General features: G+C 43.0%; 1 protein-coding gene across 1 annotated transcript in view; it reads left to right on the forward strand.

Moving 5' to 3' along the window:
* The window catches only part of trmt44 (tRNA methyltransferase 44 homolog), a 45,218-nt gene that overhangs the window by 14,128 nt on the left and 11,090 nt on the right, over positions 1-20,000 (forward strand). Inside the window, exon 9 of the mRNA XM_063187524.1 lies at positions 1,622-2,378. Within this exon, the coding sequence (XP_063043594.1) occupies positions 1,622-2,378 (757 nt within the window). The remainder of the gene's footprint in view (positions 1-1,621; positions 2,379-20,000) is intronic.

Here is a 20,000-nt window from a genome sequence, read left to right on the forward strand (position 1 = left end):
GATGAGCGTCTCAGTACTACATCTCACACATCTGCACACAGTGTGGATTTGAGGCACAGGAGGAGTGCCGGAGGATATCCTCTACTTAACTGGTACGGCGGCCTGTTTAGACCAAAAATTACAACAATGAGTGTCTCGTCATTAGAGTACATAGACTACATCACACATCTGCGCACAGTGTGGATTTGAAACACAGCTGGACTCCGATCAGAGCTCAGATGAATAGAATAGTATAGAGTAGAATAGTGGACCATCTCAACATACAAAGAACATGTCCTACATTACATTACATTACACTTATCTAACACTTTTACCTAAAGCGACACAGGCTATGAATGCGATGGCAGTTACTGTAAGTTCATATGTGAGTCAAGGCAGGTTAGTGAATAATATTATATTTGTAATATTATCTACTCTACTTAACTCTAATGTTGTAGTAATATTATTACACAAAGGAGTCGCCAACATCACACATTGAACATCTGCACACGGACACACTACCTCAGAATACCAAAACTAGACATATTATTATAGAGAGCAGCTGAAATACTGTATAGACGAGTGCAGTCTTAAGTCAGTAGGATGCCCCGTGTAGACTACAGGTAGTAAATGAAAAGGTGCAAAATGATTGCCAAAAAAGGTAGGAAATTCGATCTAGTAATAGCTATAAGCACCCTGGACTAAAAAAGTAGAACAACAAACCCTCTTTAGTCCACATTTACAATAATCTTCCATACAAACTTGTTCAGAATGGCGTAAAGGTTGAGAAAAAAAGGAGAGAGAGAGAGAGAGAGAGAGAGAGAGAGAGAGAGAGAGTGTGTGTACACACAGAGAAAAGCGTAATCCCTTAACAAAGGTAATAGAAGGTATACTGTGTCACTGTAAGCTGAAGTTCAATTCAGGTTTGTGTGTGTGTGTGCGTGTGTGCGTGTGTGTGTGTGTGTGTGTGTGTGTGTGTGTGTGTGTGTGTGTGTGTGTGTGTGTGTGTGTGTGTGTGTGTGTGTGTGTGTGTGTGTGTGTGTGTGTTTATTAGGCTGGCTCTGTGTGTGTGTGTGTGTGCATGTGCGTGTGTGTGTGTGTGTGTGTGTGAGCAGTTCAATCTGGCTGTGCAAACTTTAATTACAGTGTGGAGGGAGCAGGTGTGTTGTTGATACACCTGTAACCTTCTCAGCTGGGCTGACGAGAGGTGTTGATAGCCGTGTGTGTGTGTGTGTGTGTGTGTGTGTGTGTGTGTGTGTGTGTGTGTGTGTGTGTGTGTGTGTGTGTGTGTGTGTGTGTGTGTGTGTGTGTGTGTGTTTGCTGTGTCTGGTAGGAAAATACTTGGATAATATGTGTCTATGTGGTGTGCTGATGAGGGGGGTTAATAGCTGTGTGTGTGTCTGTGTCTTTGTCTGTGTGTGTGTGTGTGCGTGTCTGCGTGTGTGTGTGTGTGTGTCTGTGTACAATATGTGTGTGTGGTTGGTTGAAGATTAGGAATTTCTGGTAATAGTCAATTAATGTGTGTGCGTGTGCGTGTGTGTGCGTGTGTGTGTGTGTGTGTGAGAGCTTTATGTACTTCCAGTAGGAAAGAGTCAATTAACGTGTGTGTGTGTGTGTGCGTGTGCGTGTTTGTGTGTGTTAGGTGTGCCTCATAGGCCGAGGCCGCAGCTATTCCGCATCGGAGGAGGCCGCTGTGGAGGAGCAGAGGCGCGAACTCCTGTCACTATCCCGTCAACGCCACCAGCACCACCCCGCCTCCTCCTCCTCCTCAAACGCCACCCATCTCCAAGGAGACGCTGACAGACAGCAACAGGACGGGGAGGTGGAGGAGGAGGGAGGATGCAGTCGTCACGACAACCCGAGTGATGGTGACGGGTGGGGGGGCGGGGGGTTCCGGCCGCGGGAGAGGGTGGAAGTGGTGAGGAACTGTGCCACGCTGCCAAGGGAGTTTGTGGACGGGGTGGTGCTACGGGTGGCGCGGACACTACTCGGACTCACCTGCAGGGGGCAGCAAGAGCAGCAGGAGGAGGAGGAGAATGGGCAGAATGGGAAGAAGGAGAAGGATGGAGAGGAAGAGGAGGAGGAGGAGGTGGTGAAGAAGAAGAAGAAGAAGAAGAATGGAGAGGAAGACTTGATAAAGAGCAGGGGGCAGCGGCAACAACAAGAAGACAAGAATGGGGGGAATGAAGTGAAGGAGAAAAAGATGGATGGAGAGGAGGTGAAGAAAGAAGAGGAGGAGGAGATGGGCAGAAAAAGAGAGGGGCGGCTGCAGCAGCAGGATGAGGGGGAGGAGATGGAGGTGGAGAAAGATGGTCAGAAGGAGGAGAACAAGAAGAAGGAGGAGGAGGAGGAGGATGATGAAGAGGAGGCGGCGAAGAGGAAGGCATGGAACAGTGGAGGTGAGTTGAAAGAATGCTGATGCTCTGAGGTTGGTGGGGAATGGAGAGGGGGGGGGGGGGGGGGTTGTATTGAAAACAGTGTTTTTGTGTGGACCAGCTAGAGAAGAACATGGTGTGTGTGTGTGTGTGTGTGTGTGTGTGTGTGTGTGTGTGTGTGTGTGTGTGTGTGTGTGTGTGTGTGTGTGTGTGTGTGTGTGTGTGTGTGTGTGTGTGTGTGTGTGTGTGTGTGTGTGTGTGTGTGCCTATTTAGGAGGCCCCAGATTATGTGTGAAAGGACAAAGCGTGTGCTTGTGTGTGCTTGTGTGTGCATGTGTGTGCGTGCAAGATCCAGGGGAGTCGCTTCTCCTGGTGTGTGTGTGTGTGTGTGTGTGTGTGTGTGTGTGTGTGTGTGTGTGTGTGTGTGTGTGTGTGTGTGTGTGTGTGTGTGTGTGTGTGTGTGTGTGTGTGTGTGTGTGGTACACAGCTGGTTTAAGAGCAGTTAAAAGCAAGATGACCACTTCTCCATGCCACTCTGCCCTCTGCACGTCTCCGAGGCACTCTGCACCTGCACCTGCCCCCATGGTCGTGCGCGTGCGTGCGTGCGTGCGTGCATGCGTGCGGTACAGTTCTCCTCACACATGAGACTCAACCACCTGTCCCAACGTTAGTAGGTCATCCTGGATGGAGAGAGAGGGAGGGGGAGAGGGAGGATGGATGGATGTGTACCAAGAGTGTTTGAGATATGGAGAGAGAGAGGATTGATGTTGCCAGGGAGAGAGACTGACCGACCGAGAGAGAGAGAGAGAGATAGAGAGAGAGAGAGAGAGAGAGAGGGAGAGAGAGAGATAGTTTCCCATGAGAGCATGATGAAGAGATAAAGAGCCTGAGTGAGTGATTGAGACAGAGAGAAAGAGAGCTGGAGAGGATGGATGTTGTCCAACTGGGCCCTGATGGACAGATAAAGAGGATGTGATGAAAGGAAAAGAGCAATTAGAGAGGATGAGTGATGAAGGGAGATGGATAACAACACACATATGAATAGGTTGGCTTTGAGAGAGAGAGAGAGAGAGAGAGAGAGAGAGAGAGAGAGAGAGAGATCGAATGAGGGACAAAAGACAAAAACAGATGATCAGCATCTGGTGTAATGTTTCCATTCCTCATCCGTGACACACACACACACACACACACACACACACACACACACACACACACACACACACACACACACACACACAGTAGTTTACCCCCACTACATGACCCCCACTGCATAATAACACTATAAAATGTATGTATATTATTTCACACACCACGCCTCTCTGCTGGCAGGAATGATTGACACTTATTTTAGGCTACATATAGAGCCACCATACTACACAATAGCATCATATAAGTTTGATAGTGTTACACAATACCACCATATAAGATTATAATGCAGCATTCATGTTCTTTCGCTCTGTGCATTGTCAATGACGATTGACTCTTATCGTACATACGTACATTAAGACCCACCACACTGCACAATACCCAAGTATAAGATTTATGTTGTTACACAATACCACCATATAAGATTTATATATTTTTTTACACAATAGCACCATACAACATTCATATTCTTTCGCTCTGTGCATTGTCAGTGACGATTGACTCTTGTCGTACATACGTACATTTAGACCCACCACACTGCACAATACCCCCATATAAGATATATATTAGGGATGCACCGATACCACTTTTTTGAAAACTGATACAATTACGAGTAGATTATTGTGTGTACTTGCCGATACCGAGTACCGATACGATACCTTTTACCACCAAAATACAATGAAAATAAATGCATGGCCTTATTTTTTTCCACCTGTGATATTTTTATTGTCCATTTCCATGTAGATTTAAATGTTAGTAAATGTATGAGGTGGCACTTTTTTCCATGCTGCTTTCAAGTCCACAGGACGTGACAAGATTTTGCATTGTTTTGTGTAATAGCAGTATTGTTCCTGGTATCGGCAAGTGCTTGACGAGTACGAGTATAATGAGCAGTATCGGGTGCCGATACCGATACCAGTATCGGTGCATCCCTAATTTATATTGTTACACAATACCACCATATAAGATTTATATTCTTTTTTTTACACAATAGCACCATACAACATTCATATTCTTTCGCTCTGTGCATTGTCAGTGACGATTGACTCTTATCGTACATACGTATTTAGACCCACCACACTGCACAATACCCCCATATAAGATTTATATTGTTACACAATAGCACACTATGAGATTTATGCTGTCACATTCTGTCCAGTGCCAGTGGCCATGGTCATGTCACATGTGCCATGTCACTATGGACAGTTTGTGATGGCCTGTCATTGTCACGGCCACCTAAAGATGCTCCAGTACAACTGCCTCCCAATGTCATGGCAATGGTTGTTGTGGTCAGTTAGCGGCTAAGGCTCGTCATTGACTGCAGTTACATACAGGGAAAGCTCTGATTTTAAATATCTGTAGAATGGTGGCCGTATTCGGTTTGCAGACAAGTCGTTTGAACTAGGGCTGTAACGATACACTGAAGTCACGATTTGGTTCATGTCATGATTCGGTTCATATCAAATTTTTTGACCTACAGTTCGATACACCCCGCGATTTCACATAATGTTTGTTTTCTGGACTGAAGGATAACAAAACCTAGAAAGGGCATATCACGATACTGCCTCCTTACATCACAATACAGTATCGTGATCAGTATCGCGATATCTCGGTTCGATCCAATATTGTTACAGCCGTGAACTCTTTATTCATTTTGCATATGGCTGTGTCCTGGAATATTCCGGCTGCAGAGCGCGGTTGCACACATAACATTACATTAAATTACATTACACTCTTGACTTTACGGGGTAGTGGTTACGGGCTATTTCTTTACAGGTTAGTCCTTGAGGCAATGTGGGGTTAGGTGCCTTGTCCAATGGCACTTCAGCCATGTAAAAAGGTAGGGGTGTGATTTGAACCTGAAATGATCTGATCTTAAGACCACCTCCCAAACCATTAGACCATGGCTGCACACATGTCAATGGAACATTCCGGAACTTGTTTTTCAACAGAATACTGACAATATTCTGTTTGAAACCGGAATACTCTGCGCCTGTAAGTAACTGCGCCCATTGTCACAGCCACCAAAACATACAGTTTCATTCGTGATGTTCACACAACTGTTTGACAAAGATAAGTCATGTGTCACACATGCTCTCAGCCCTGTCACCACGGAGCTCCAGCAGCTGATTGTCATAGCCACCTTAAAAGATGTTCCGGAAGGAACACCTGCCTACCTGTCATCGTTGTCATGGTAACGTTAGATGTGGCAAGGTGATTGGCACAGCTCCGGCGGAACACATGCCCTGTTGTCGTCATGACAACCTCAGGGGGGAGGTGGGGGGGTCCCAGTAGCCTTGCCAGTCACCGTCATGGTAACCGGTGATGTGGCTGCGTGATTACCAAGGTGCCAGCATGCCCTCCTTTCAAGATGGCGGACACCTTTACTGTGCATCTGCTGTTTGTATTAAGCGTGCGTGTGTCTGTCTGTCTGTCTGTCTGTGTTTGTTTGCTAAACCACTTCAAAGTTAGTCTCAGCTCAGTGTGTGTGTGTGTGTGTGTGTGTGTGTGTGTGTGTGTGTGTGTGTGTGTGTGTGTGTGTGTGTGTGTGTGTGTGTGTGTGTGTGTGTGTGTGTGCGTGCCTCTGGACCAGACAGGGTCTAGTGTCAGTCAAGGTCTGCAAGCCCGACACCCACCCACACACACACTCTCTATTTTCCTCTCCATCTGTCCCTCTCTCTCTTTTCCCACAATCTCTCTCTCTCTCTCTCTCTCTCTCTCCCTCCCTCCCCCGCACGTGCCTTCCATTATTGGGTGTTTATCAACATAGAGGAAAGCAAAACAAAGAAGAGTGCGCGCATGAGTTTGTGTGCGAGAGTGTGTGCATGAATTTGTGTGTGAGAGTGTGCGCATGGGTTTGTGTGCGTATGTGTGTGCATGCCTGTGTGTGTGCATACAGTATGAGTGAGTGTGTGTGTGCGTGTGTGTGTTTTTATGTGTGTCTATGAATTATTCAGTAAAGCCAAACACTTCATACGAAGTTTGGACCGCCTGAGTGTGTTTGCTTAACGTTGGCCTTTGTCTGAAGCTTAACCTGGAAATGTGTGTGTGTGTGTGTGTGTGTGTGTGTGTGTGTGTGTGGGTGTGGGTGTGGGTGTGCGCGCGTGTGTGCGTGTGCATGTGCGTGTGCGTGTGTTGTTTGTACTGTCCCTTGTGGTGGCACCAGCTGACCCTGCTTTGAACTCCTAGTGTCTCTCATCCGCTTCCAGACACACACACACACACACACACACACATACACACACACACACAGACACACACACACACACACACATACACACTGCTGGAGAACTGCACATAGATTATATCACACACGCGCGCGCATGCTTATACGCACACACATTAGAGGTGCTCCGATCACCATTTTTTGGGTCCGATCACCGATACCGATCACCAAAAAATCTTTATCTGCCGATTACCGATCATTGCCGATCACAAAAATGATTTCCTATTTTTTTAATAGCCTATTAATTATCCTTATTGAATACCATTTCTGCCCATAAACCAATCAATCTTAATTTGCACATGTCTATTATTAGGCTATTATTATTATTATTATTATTATTATTATTATTATTATTATTATTATTATTATTATTATTATTATCTTTCAGACTAGTGTTGGTAATACAGTCTACAGTATTAATCAATGTATAAGTTATTGCATAGAATAACTAAACTATTTAAGATTGAATTGAAACTGAAACATTACATCAAATAGTCTTCCACATACGAGAAAAAAAACAACCTGTCGCTTTAAATGAGCAGCCTCGTGAGGAGAGCCCCTCCCCTCTCTGTCACCGTCCACAGTTGCAGTGCTCCACTACCGTTCTGAATCTCTCTCTCAAGTTTTAACCACATCTGTCGCCGTTTGGTGTTTCAGCGACTATCAAACTAATCGACTGACTGCCAATTACAACTTTGAAAACAATAATTGACATGTTTGTGCTGACAACGTGAAGTTGTCGCGTGCTGACCAAGGCAACTACACAGGTTATAACGTAACATGGCTCACTGGCGAGTACTCAATCGCAAATTACATTGTCACTCAGGTAAACGGCGCATGGATCGGAAAATCAGATCATTGTTGATGCAGATATGGTTATGAATGGTGGAAATGAAGGGGGGAATGGCGAAAAGTTATAGACAAGCAAAGATGCCTTCTTTTGGTGCAGTTGCAGCTGTGCAGAGCCAGCGCCTACATGCAGCGCCAGGTGTAAAGGCAAATGGTTGCGTGAGGAATTTAATATCTCTCGATCGGTTTTTTGATCGGCATGTTTTTCCGATCACCGATCAGGCTATTTTTGGCCGATATCGGCCGGTCATGATCGGCAGCCGAGCAATCGGAGCACCTCTAACACACATATACGCACACACATACAGTACACATGCACACACACACACACACACACACACACACACACACACACACACACACACACACACACACACACACACACACACACACACACACACACGGGTATAGTGACTCACAAACTGAGTGTACTCTATGCATATCAGCTAGCCCACACACATTTCATTTTAAGGAATACACTCGTACATAACATGACACATGCACACTTACACACACACACACTCACACACACATGTATTCTAGACTGAAGCGTAGAATGATGGAAACAGACAGGTACACAAGCAGTTTAGAAGTCAGTGCCTGAATGTCTGAACACGCACTTATAGACCCTGAGAGTGGTAGAGAAAAAAAAATATGGGATGAAGAGGCGAGGGCTGAAGAAGAGAGAAAGGGAGGGATGGTGAAGCCTGAAAGAGAGTGGGCGGGAGAGAGAGAGAGAGAGAGCGAGAGAGAGAGAGAGAGAGAGAGAGAGAGAGAGAGAGAGAGAGAGAGAGAGAGAGAGAGAGAGAGAGAGAGAGAGAGAGAGAGAGAGAGTAACAGAAGTGAGCTAGAAATGTGTGGATTCTGAAAGAGAGTCGGATAAAAGAGAGAGAGAGAGGGAGAGGGAGGGAGACAGAATGGAGAGTAAAAGTGAGGGAGAGAGACAGAGAGAGTAGGAAAGAAACAGAAGTGAGCTAAAAGTGTGGATTCTGAAAGGGAGAGAGAGGAAGGGGGAGGGAGAGGGAGAGAATGGGGAATAAAAGTGAGGGCGAGAGAGAAAGAACGAATGAGAGAGAGAGGGAGAAGAGAGAAAGTTGGAAAGTAACAGAAGTGAGCTAGAAATGTGTGGATTCTGAAAGAGAGTGGAATAAAGAGACGGAGAGAAAGACAAACGAAGTGAGTGAGTGAGCGAGTGAGCAAGTGAGAGCGAGAGAATGAAAAAGAGAGCTAATTTTTGAGAAACGGAGGAGCACCGATATCTGGAATAGAGAGAGAAAGAAAGAGACCGAACAAGAAAGCCAGATCGTAGAAAGACGAGGGGAGAGAGAGAGAGAGAGAGATGGATTGTGAGGGGAGAGATAAAGAAAAGCAGCTCATTTGTGTAAGGCGGAGGAACGCTGATGTCAGAGAGAGAGAGAGAGAGAGAGAGAGAGAGAGAGAGAGAGAGAGAGAAAGAAAGAAAGAGAGAGAGAGAGAGAGAGAGCGAGAGAGGATCATTTATGTAAAGAGGAACGTGGATGTCTGTTCGTGCCCTCTGGGGAGGCAGAATATAGAGGGAACAGTGAATTATGCACACACACACACACACACAGACACACACAGACACAGACACATACACACAAAACATACACAGACTCTCGCTCTCGCTCTCTCTCTCTCTCTCGCTCTCTCTCTCTGTCTCTCTCTCTCTCTCTCTCTCTCTCTCTGTCTCTCTCTGTCTCTCTCTGTCTCTCTCTCACTCTCTCTCTCTCTCTCTCTCTCTCTCATGGCTAGAAAGGAAGGAAGTAGAGTATGGTTGGAGCCGTGTGTGTGTGTGTGTGTGTGTGTGTGTGTGTGTGTGTGTGTGTGTGTGTGTGTGTGTGTGTGTGTGTGTGTGTGTGTGTGTGTGTGTGTGTGTGTGTGTGTGTGTGATGGAGCGGTGAATTATGCAACATTCCGTCCATGTTTAATGCACAAGTTCACTTCCTGTTCCCTGCATTTCAGGAAGTCACTTTTAAACTGCGGTAAAACACTGTGTTTCACCCAGTCCTGTGAAGCCGCAAACTCCCTGACCTCTTAGATAGGTAGACCTCTACAGTTAAAAGTCATTGGTAACGCTTTATAATAAGGGATAAATAAAAAGCATTATAAAAAAATTGTAAATAATTAACTAATGATGAACAAATAATTATTTTATGGGTAAGTTTTTTTGTATCAAGCAATTACATTTTTTTGTAAATAGAAAAAATACTCTGTTAAAAGGTTTGTGAAATCTTCAACATATTTTTTCTAGGTATTTTATAAAGCATCAGTAAAACGTAATAAACGATCAAAAAATGATTTTCATCATTTGCGTGTGTGTGTGTGTGTGCGTGCGTGTGTGTGTGTGTGTGTGTGTGTGCGTGCGTGTGTGTGTGATTTTGACAGACAACTAAAAGCAGACAGCAAAGAAGGAATGAAATCAATAAAAACAACTGCATTGCTCAGTTAAAGCTGATTTAAGAGGTATTTAAAAACATATATAGGAGTGATTCTCTAATTCGCCTACACTTTTAAGTCCGTGGATTTTATTTGGCAATTCCACTAACTATTAACTGCATCCAATTATGTTTTGGACATTAGAAAACATTTATCTTTCATATAATACAGAAAGTGTAGACATAGCATTATTTCCCTCAGCAAGAATGAATATTTAATACTGGTTTTGGGCGTTTTCATGCCGTCCTGTTTTCCAAATGTCAGATTCAGTCTTCATATTAGCATGTAAAGAAACTTGTTTTGCCCAAGACGATTGCAAATGTTGATTCACAGTAATCATCACAATATGACAAAACTGTCAGAAAGACCACTGTCCTTTCCATTATACATGAAATTTGCCATTTTGTGTTTGTCCACGAAAACTGTGTTAACGGTGTCACGGTCTGAAACCTCCTCCATAAATCAGTAATGGTTTGGTCTTAGGCCATACGAATAACATCACGTGATGTCATAACCTCTTTGGCAGGATACGGGAAGACTTTTTGGTAAATATTGAGCTCCATCCTTCCATAATTTAATCCATTCTTTTTCATGTTCTCATAGCGGGAAAATTGCCTGTCAACGGTGTTATCAACATATTCATAAGAATCTGAATTAGAAATCACATGTAGAAAAACACAGATAAAGCATACAGATACATGAATTGATTAAGGTGTTGTGGTGGAACTTCTGAGGTCCTCAGTTAGCACAACACCATAAAAATGGCTGAAATGTCAACGGTGTTACCGTCAATGGTGTTACAATTAAGTATGACAGTCAGGGTTGCCAGATGAGGCTGATGATTTCCAGCCCAAAAAGTGATCAAAATCCGCCCTAAAAACCCACCCAATTCTATTGATTTATATGGCAGTGGGAAGGTTTTTCTGATAGATGCCATTTTTACCCGCACCCGGCCATCCAAAGCAGCCCAATTGGGCGGGAACCAGCCCAATCTGGCAACACTGATGACAGTTGAGGAGGAGTATGTTTTTGCCAATTTATATCCATATTGACAGACAAACAAACTAAATAATTTGTGTTCTAGGGATATGGGTTTGTCTGCTCTGTTTTTTTCTCCTAAAAAAGTGCCGACTTGTTCCCCTGCACTGTTGACCGTAACACCGTTGAGTAACACCGTTGACTGTTTTGAAAGTGTTTTTGCGCTATTGATCCCTTATGTGTTGGAAAAATCCTATGAACATACACTAGGGATTATCTCTGGAGAAGGAAGTCTTGTGTAAGGAGGGTGACTATATTCAAATCAGACGTTACAGGGATTTATGATGAAAAATGTGTCAGTCTGTATCACAGTGACTCATAAAATCCTACTTATGAAGCTCAAAAATCACATTTTCTATATCAGTTGCACAGATTAAAGACAACATTACTGCTAAGGGACATAAGCACTTTCAAACATATATTGTTTCAACTCTGTAGTATTTTTATATATGTTTGAAATGACATAGTATTTGTCCATAACACTGTTGACAAAATAATTAAGCAAATGTTCGCTTTCATTAGAGTATTTATCAAATGATTTAAGATTAAGCTTGGCAATTTGTTTGTTTGGAAACTTAAATATCTACACTATGTAAACATCTAGGTCATTTAGTTGAAAAAAAATACTGATAATTGACATTTTGCTTTTGCCAAAAGCGTAGGGGAATCGTAGAATCACTCATAGGCAAAAGATTTTCAAGATTTAGTGTGGCTTTATGTTCATTCCAAACCTTTGATATGTATAAAGAAAAGGCAGTATTAGTACCGGTATGTAAACTTTTTTTGTGATGATGACCAAGTCCAGTAAACACTATTATGAAAAGAAATCAAAATTTAAGTGGGGTAGTTAAGCAATTAGGGCTTTAGCAATACATGCCAGTGCATGTATTTTCATTCATATGGAGAGGGAAGACCGTTCTACATTTTCATAAAGAGTGCAGTCGTGAGTCCTGGCTGTTAAAAAAAAGTAAAAAACTAACTGGAGTGCATACAGTATACAGCGTTTCACTATAGTGAAGCACTGACAAAAGCGTGTTCTGACCTTGTTCGTCTTTGCATAGATAGACGGATCAATAAATTGGTGGGTTGATTGGTTGATCGATTTACTTAATTGGATTCAAGGTGGGAAATTGCAACATAGTTGCAGCTTGACACATTTCAAGTGAAGTCAAGTAGCTTTATTTGTCCCAGCTTGGGCAATTGTTTTGCAGCAGTAGTACACAGATACATACACTCACACACTTCCACAAGGCATCATAAAAGATGAAAAGAATGACATAATAATAGTGAATAAATATGTTTTGGGTTAGGGTGGTTGCACAGTGTAAAGATAAAAAAGAGATAAAAATGCTAGGGAGAAGTGAGATGCACAGTATAAAAGATTGACCGTACGTATGGACAAACGGATATGAGGTCCCGATATAGATCCCTCTACGGTTTGTACACAGATGTGATGTAATCAGGCTGTGCGCGCATCGATGGAGCAGAATCTACCATTTACCGCACATTTGTAAAGAAACTAGGTGGGTTTTTTTTTTTTAGATAAGACAATGTATGATCTCTAGAACTTCAGATATGAAGTGGGCGCCACAAACACGGCCATTCCTAATGATGCCCTCAGACCAGTCAAAACGTTTAATTGCTTGTAACCACACACATATCCTATATGTTCTGGAACAGCCTATTACCTCTCAGAATAGCGTAACGTGTACTTTTTAGGATCTCTATTTTTTACTAGCGTACACACTTCAGGATGGTAAGTCTTCTCTCTTCAGGGTTTGTGCTGTGTGTGTGTGTGTGTGTGTGTGTGTGTGTGTGTGTGTGTGTGTGTGTGTGTGTGTGTGTGTGTGTGTGTGTGTGTGTGTGTGTGTGTGTGTGTGTGTGTGTGTGTGTGTGTGTGTGTGTGTGTGTCCGTGTCCGTGTGCGTGTGCGTGTGTGTGTGTGTGTGTGTGTGTGTGTTTGAGCCAACAATGTGCGTGCAGTCAGTGACGATGTAACTTCTAAAGGGGTCAAATAGGCAGCTGACTGTGGCTTAAAGAATATAGAAGGGTCTTGAAGGGTCAGAGGTTCAAATCCCGAAGAAAGAGTATGGGTGGGGTGGTGGAGTATGCTGCATGCCCTGAATCTGTCATTCCAACGCAAGCACACACACACACACACACACACACACACACACACACACACACACACACACACACACACACACACACACACACACACACACACACACACACACACACACACACACAGGCTTTGGCTGCTGTCTGTACCTTTCAGTAGCTAAAATAACTACAAGTCACTTTGGATTACAGTGTAATCTAAATTATTGATAACGGACTTAAATCCTTATGAGGTCACAGATTAGCAATGACTCATCATATTTTTGTTGTTGTTTTTAATTCATTAGCCTCAAAGCCCTGCTAATCTGGGTAAATGCTGAGTGTAGTGGGATGTAGTGTAGTGCAATGAGACGGGAGGCTACACAGCTAATCAGGATGGATGCTAATCAGGGGGCTAAAAGCCATCTTATGTAAGAGTTCCAGCCTGTCAGGACTGTTCATGCTACGCCTCACACACCTGCCAGCTAGCGTTAGCCGCTACCAGACACACGTGGGAACCTCCTGAGGAAACACCAGAGTGTTGTTTGAGGGGGAGGACGCATAACTCAGCAGGAAGTACACGTCACACACACACACACATAACCCCCACACACACACACAGCCACGCACACGCGCATCCGTGCGCACAGACGCACTAGTGATCTAATGTAGTGAGACTTGCGCAGTGTGGGTGGTAGTCTAGTAGACCTCTATGAATGTTGCACATGTGCATTACTGAACTTGACTACATGAGACACATCCTATGTTGTTAGGGATCTAATGTCTGGTGAGACTCTGGAGGGGCCCATAGGTAGTGGTGGACTTGTACAGGGATGGATTATGACTCCATGGGCCCCTGGGACAGAAAGAAGAAAGTCCCCCCTCCATTGGTGTTGGTAGTTTTCAAACAGTTTCAGGGTTTTAAGTCAGATATTAAAGACTCTGTATTGTTGGGGCTTCGGGGGCTTGTCCTCTCGGAAAATGTGAAAAGTGCTATCTTAATGTGAGAAAGGAAATATAGAGGGTTGGGTTTAAGAGCCCCCTTGGCTCTTGGAGGACCCCTAGGCTTGGGGCCAGTTGGCCTGTGCTGTAATCTGTCCTTGAAGGAGGACACCTCTAAAGCAGGGAGGGATCTTAAAATCACCCCGTGCAGTAGTGCTGGGCAAGTTCTTGGCGATCTATCACTATATGGCTTTCTTATATCACTATAACGATACCACAACATACCACAATTATGTGTGTTTTCAGTTATTTTCTTTTTTTTCTCTTGTATCATGTTGGAAAACCACATTCTTTAAAATTATTCTTTTTATTCTTCTTTTTACAGATATATGAACATAGAATGTGCCCATGTAGCAACACGGAATGATATTAAATTATATGATATATTGTTTATTCGCTGTAATGATGGATAACATTAGTTTATCACGATAGACACTTTTCTATCACAATAATGATATAGTACATTGTCATATTGCCCATCCCTACTGTGCTATTTGTGTCGTACCTGCCGTCCGCCGACATGCCTGTTTCAAATGCTACAACACCATCATAACAAAATGTTTGAAATATATTCCTCACATGTAGTAGCACTAAATGTACAGTAAGTGCAAATAAAGTAGTGATCTAATGCAGCGAGACTTGACCAGTCAGTGTTGCCCAGCCAGGGTGACATCTGTGATTGATGACAGTTACACAATATCCTAATCAAATAAACTCTGTATGAGATGCACGTCTGAGCCGAATCTCCAGACACCTATCTGACTCTGAAAATCAAATAACATCTTCAAGTTTTGTCAGAGGACGCGCTCAACTTCTTGGGAAAAAATGAATGTCTTTGAGTGCGCAATAAAAGGTATCAACTTAAAGAAGAAAAATCCGCACTCACAAACTACGTCTCATTATTTATTTATAGATTACCACCATGTCCACAAGCAAACGCGTTTCGGCTATCAAGCTCTATCAGGTTCAGAGGAGGAGATCCACACTCAGACAACATTCTCTCTCTTTTCGTTGTTCATAGACGTGTATAGAGACAGATGTTGGCGTCTTGACTGATAGTTGAACGTTATTACTGTAGGTGCAGACATCTAAAGCAGCCGGTGATGTTGTGGTGGTCCTCTTTTGTGCAGATATAATATTGGTGAGTGAGGGCAGTCAGCATCATTTCCTAACCAAATAAGCTCCATATCAGATGCAGGTCTGAGGAGCCATATCCTAACCGAATAAACAGGCATATCAGACAGCGAGCAACAGCCTCTCTCATGGCCTCTAATGCAATACCAGCATCAGCTGCTGTAGATGCAGTATCAGACATCGATCAAGCGATACCAGACATTAGGAGTCTCTCCCACAGCCTGATCAAGGCAGAGAGAAACTATCAGAGATTGCTCATGAGTTTCTCCTCCACACAGCTTCACACAGGTATCTTAGGGCTGTCACGATACACCCAACTGTTGATTCGGTTCACTTGACGACTTTTGACCCTCGATTCAATAGATCCCTTAATATAGATTAAAATTGTTCAATACTTTTTTTCTCCATTTACCAACGTTATTGTCACTATTTATACTATAGGAGGATCCTTATGTACTAATTGTTTGAAAATAATGATGATGATTATTTGATGCTTGTAAGCACAATCACATAGTGGTTGTTTTCTGTACTGACGGGTAATGGATCGCAATTCTGCCTTCTTGCACCGTGATACAGGTTTGTTGTTCTGTATATTGTGATTTCTTCGATCGATACAATATCATTACAGCCCTATTGGATGTTGTATCCGGTTGAGAGCAGTGCCACAGAGGAAGATATTCACAGACACATATTACTTGCACAGAGAATTTCTATTTTAAACAGAATGGTGGCAATATTGTGGTTTGTGCACAAGTTATGTCAACTCTTTACTAATTTTGAATGGGGCCGTGTTCCAGGGATATTCCATTTGAACGCTGTTCCAGGCACAAAAAAGGAATATTCTGGAAGTTGTTTTAAACCGGAAAACAAAATGCAACTGCGCTCACAGATGCCAAATCCAGGAGCCTCTGCAACACCTAACACTCGGCTGTTGCTTTTTTTCTTTTCATCTTTGTGTGCTTGTGTTCAGTATTTTTGTTCTGTCTCTCACGCTTTCTGTTTGCTCTTTCTTTCTTTCTTTCTTTCTTTCTTTCTTTCTTTCTTTCTTTCTTTCTTTCTTTCTTTCTTTCTTTCTTTCTTTCCCCATCTCTCATCATCTTCATTTCTCAGTTTCTACCCCCCTCTCTCTCCCACCCGCCATATCTCACTCTGTCTCTCTTTCCTTCTCACTCCCTCTCTGTGCCTCTATCTCGGCATATCTCTCTCTCTCCCCGTCGCAGGTCATAAATTCCCATTAGTTGTGTGTAAAGGCCAGCTTTAAATAGCTATTGATATTGTATTAGCGCTGGCTGGCTGGCGTCACTGCCCCTGCCCTCTGTCGTTCTGCCTGCCTGTCTGTCTGTCTGTATGCCTGAATGTCTACCTGACTGTCTATCTATTGGTCTGTCTGCTTACATGTCGTTCAACCTGCCTGCCTGTCCATCTTTCAGTCCGCCTGTCTGCATCTGTCTCTATAGATGTCTCTGTCTCTGTCACTGTCTGTCTGTCTGCCTATCTGCATCTCTGTCTGTCTGTCTGACTATCTGTCTATTTGTCTTTGCTTGTCTGCCTGTCCGCATCACTGTCTGTCTGTCTATCTGTCTGTCTGTGTCTATCTGTCTATCTGTCTGTCTGTGTCTATCTGTCTGCCTGCCTGTCTGTAACTGTTTCTCTGTCTGTATCTGTCTGTCTGTCTGTCTGTGTCTGTGCTTGCCTGGCTCCTATGGTGCTGGGTCACCTCATCCTCTCCCAGACTCCCTGCCTGTCTGTCTCTCAATCCCCCAAGATGTTGTCCAGTTGTTTACAACTTCTCTATCATTCATCTATCTCAATGGCCCATGGTCTGTGTCCATTTGCCTTGTTATTATTTGAGTAGCTGTTTGGGTGTCTGACCATCTCTGGATTTTTCCTGATGTCTGTAGATAAACAAGCAAGACAAAAACAACAAACAAACACATACACATTGGCCATCATGAGGAACGGCACAGCTTTCTTTCTTTCTTTCTTTCTTTCTTTCTTTCTTTCTTTCTTTCTTTCTTTCTTTCTTTCTTTCTTTCTTTCTTTCTTTCTTTCTTTCTTTCTTTACTCACCTTCATCTCTCGCTTATTCTCTCTCTCTCTCTCTCTCTCTCTCTCTCTCTCTCTCTCTCTCTCTCTCTCTCTCTCTCTCTCTCTCTCTCTCTCTCTCTCCCTCGCCATATCCATTAGCTCTCTCTGGGTGTGATGATGATGATGTGTTTACATTCAGCATACAGCAGTCCGTCATTTCTCTTATGAAGCACATGGTCAAGCAAAGAAAATATTACATTATCCATAAGCTCATATTTGCCCATGCTTTCCATATGTTCCCTTTGATCAGTTGATGGTGCTGGGTATAGACATTTGCAAAAGAAAATCTCTCTTATTAGTAGTTATTTGAATAGTATCAGGGTCTTCAAGGTTGTGTGTGTGTGTGTGTGTGTGTGTGTGTGTGTGTGTGTGTGTGTGTGTGTGTGTGTGTGTGTGTGTGTGTGTGTGTGTGTGTGTGTGTGTGTGTGTGTGTGTGTGTGTGTGTGTGTGTGTGTGTGTGTGTGTGTGTGTGCGCCCTATTATGAAGAGCTGCTTTTATACCATGCACTCCATTACCGAACAAAACACTGCAGTCTCTACTTTAGAGCGCTATCTTCTAACTGTGGTATGTGTGTGCTCGTGTGTGTGTGTGTGTGTGTGTGTGTGTGTGTGTGTGTGTGTGTGTGTGTGTGTGTGTGTGTGTGTGTGTGTGTGTGTGTGTGTGTGTGTGTGTGCGCACTCAAACGCACGTGTGTTTACCTGCATGCATGCATGCATGCGTGTGTGTCTGTGTGTGTGTGTGCATGCATGCATGTGTGTGTGTGTGTGAGTGTGTTGAGTGCTACTTGTTGGAAGAGGACAAAAAGACAAAAGAGGACACGGAAAAGATGGTAATCCACAACTCTATATTCTTGAACGCCAACATTGGTGAAATTACATTGCATTTAGCGTGATACGCTTTTATACAAAGGAGACATGGAGAGATGCAAATGTACACAATGTTTCCTAAGTTACATGCTCGCAAATGCAAATGTACACAATGTCGTCTAAATTACATGCTTGCATTACGTCTAAGTTGATTTTGAGAACCTGGTGCAGTTGAGGAAGGGCACTTCTCTGTACACTTCTCTGTTCACCCCATCTCTGGTTGGGGTATTAGTGTGATTGCATAGACTTTTCATTCCTTTATATATCTCACCTCACAATTTTTAAAGAAATGGTATCAGTGATTCATTTCAACAATGTTAGATAAGCAATAAGCCACTTGTATCCATGGGTTTGTATTCGATTTATAGCGTCTAAGGGATGTTTTTACAGCACTCAGCTTCACGTCATGCTCCAACTCCCCTCACCCGTTATAAATCGAACACAAACCCACGGCCTCTCGTGGCTTATTAAAGGGACACTGTGTGAGATTTTTAGTTGTTTATTTTCAGAATTCATGCTGCCCATTCACTAATGTTACTTTTTTCATGAATACTTACCACCACCATCAAATTCTAAGTATTCACTATGACTGGAAAAATTGCACTTTTCATACATGAAAAGGGGGATCTTCTCTATGGTCCGCCATTTTGAATTTCCAAAAATAGCCATTTTTAGCTGCAAAAATGACTGAACTTGGACCACACTAGAAAATATTTGTTTATGACTCAGTAAACTTTCATATTAAGATCGAATTTGGCAACAGGCAGCCCAGTTTCAATGAGCAGCATAGTTGCAGTACCTTTTTTGACCATTTCCTGCACAGTGTCCCTTTAAGTAACTGCCTCTGTATCAGTAGTCCAAGTAAATAACTCACAATTCTCCGACCTTGGAGTGACGCCTATGTCAAATCTGCCGATCTGCCGATAATTTATGTTGTCTAGTAACTGCCTCAGCATCAGCAGTCAAACTACTTAACTCCCAATCCTCCATCTGTGGAGTGCCATTTTGGTCAAATGCAATCTGTCCGTAGCTTTTTTTGTATGTGGGTGGTTGACATGAGGCCCTGTTTTTACGTAACATTAGTTAAAAACCTACAAAATTGATATTTTTCCTCTTTAAAACAAATGTAAATGTAAGAAGATGTGGTACATCATGTTTCATATTAGTCTTAGATGAGAAGAAACATTTTTGCTCAGATTTATGGAAAGGTTTATATGTCAAATGTCCTGAGGAGTGACTGTAACATTAATACAACCTGGAATATATTCAGCTTTAAAATAAACCAACAACATTTTGAATCATTTATAAAGCATTTGGCATGATTGCATAAACATTAACCTTATATTAAAAAATATGAATGTGAAAAAAACTCAATATTTATTTGTCACATTCACGCAATTATTACAAGTAATACAGTGAAACCACTGTGAAACCATGCAGTCACAATTGTCTGCCTGTACGATGCATAGGCGTGTGTGGGTGGGGGTGCGGGTGCGGGTAGGTAGTAGTGTGTGTGTGGGGTGGGGGTTAAAGGAACAATAGCAGAAAGAGCATTGGGGATATGTTTGTGCAGAATATTAATCATTTTATTGTATCTTACAGAAATGTCACACCAATGACACAGATCAGGAGGCATTTTGGCTGGCACTCCATTTCATTTAGAGCACCCGTCTATGCTAATCATTGCTTTAAACCATCTGTTATGGACAAGGCTTTCCTAATATGGCACAACGCAGGGATT

Source organism: Engraulis encrasicolus, chromosome 21 (genome assembly GCF_034702125.1).
Source record: "Engraulis encrasicolus isolate BLACKSEA-1 chromosome 21, IST_EnEncr_1.0, whole genome shotgun sequence".
NCBI classification, from domain to species: Eukaryota; Metazoa; Chordata; class Actinopteri; order Clupeiformes; family Engraulidae; genus Engraulis; species Engraulis encrasicolus.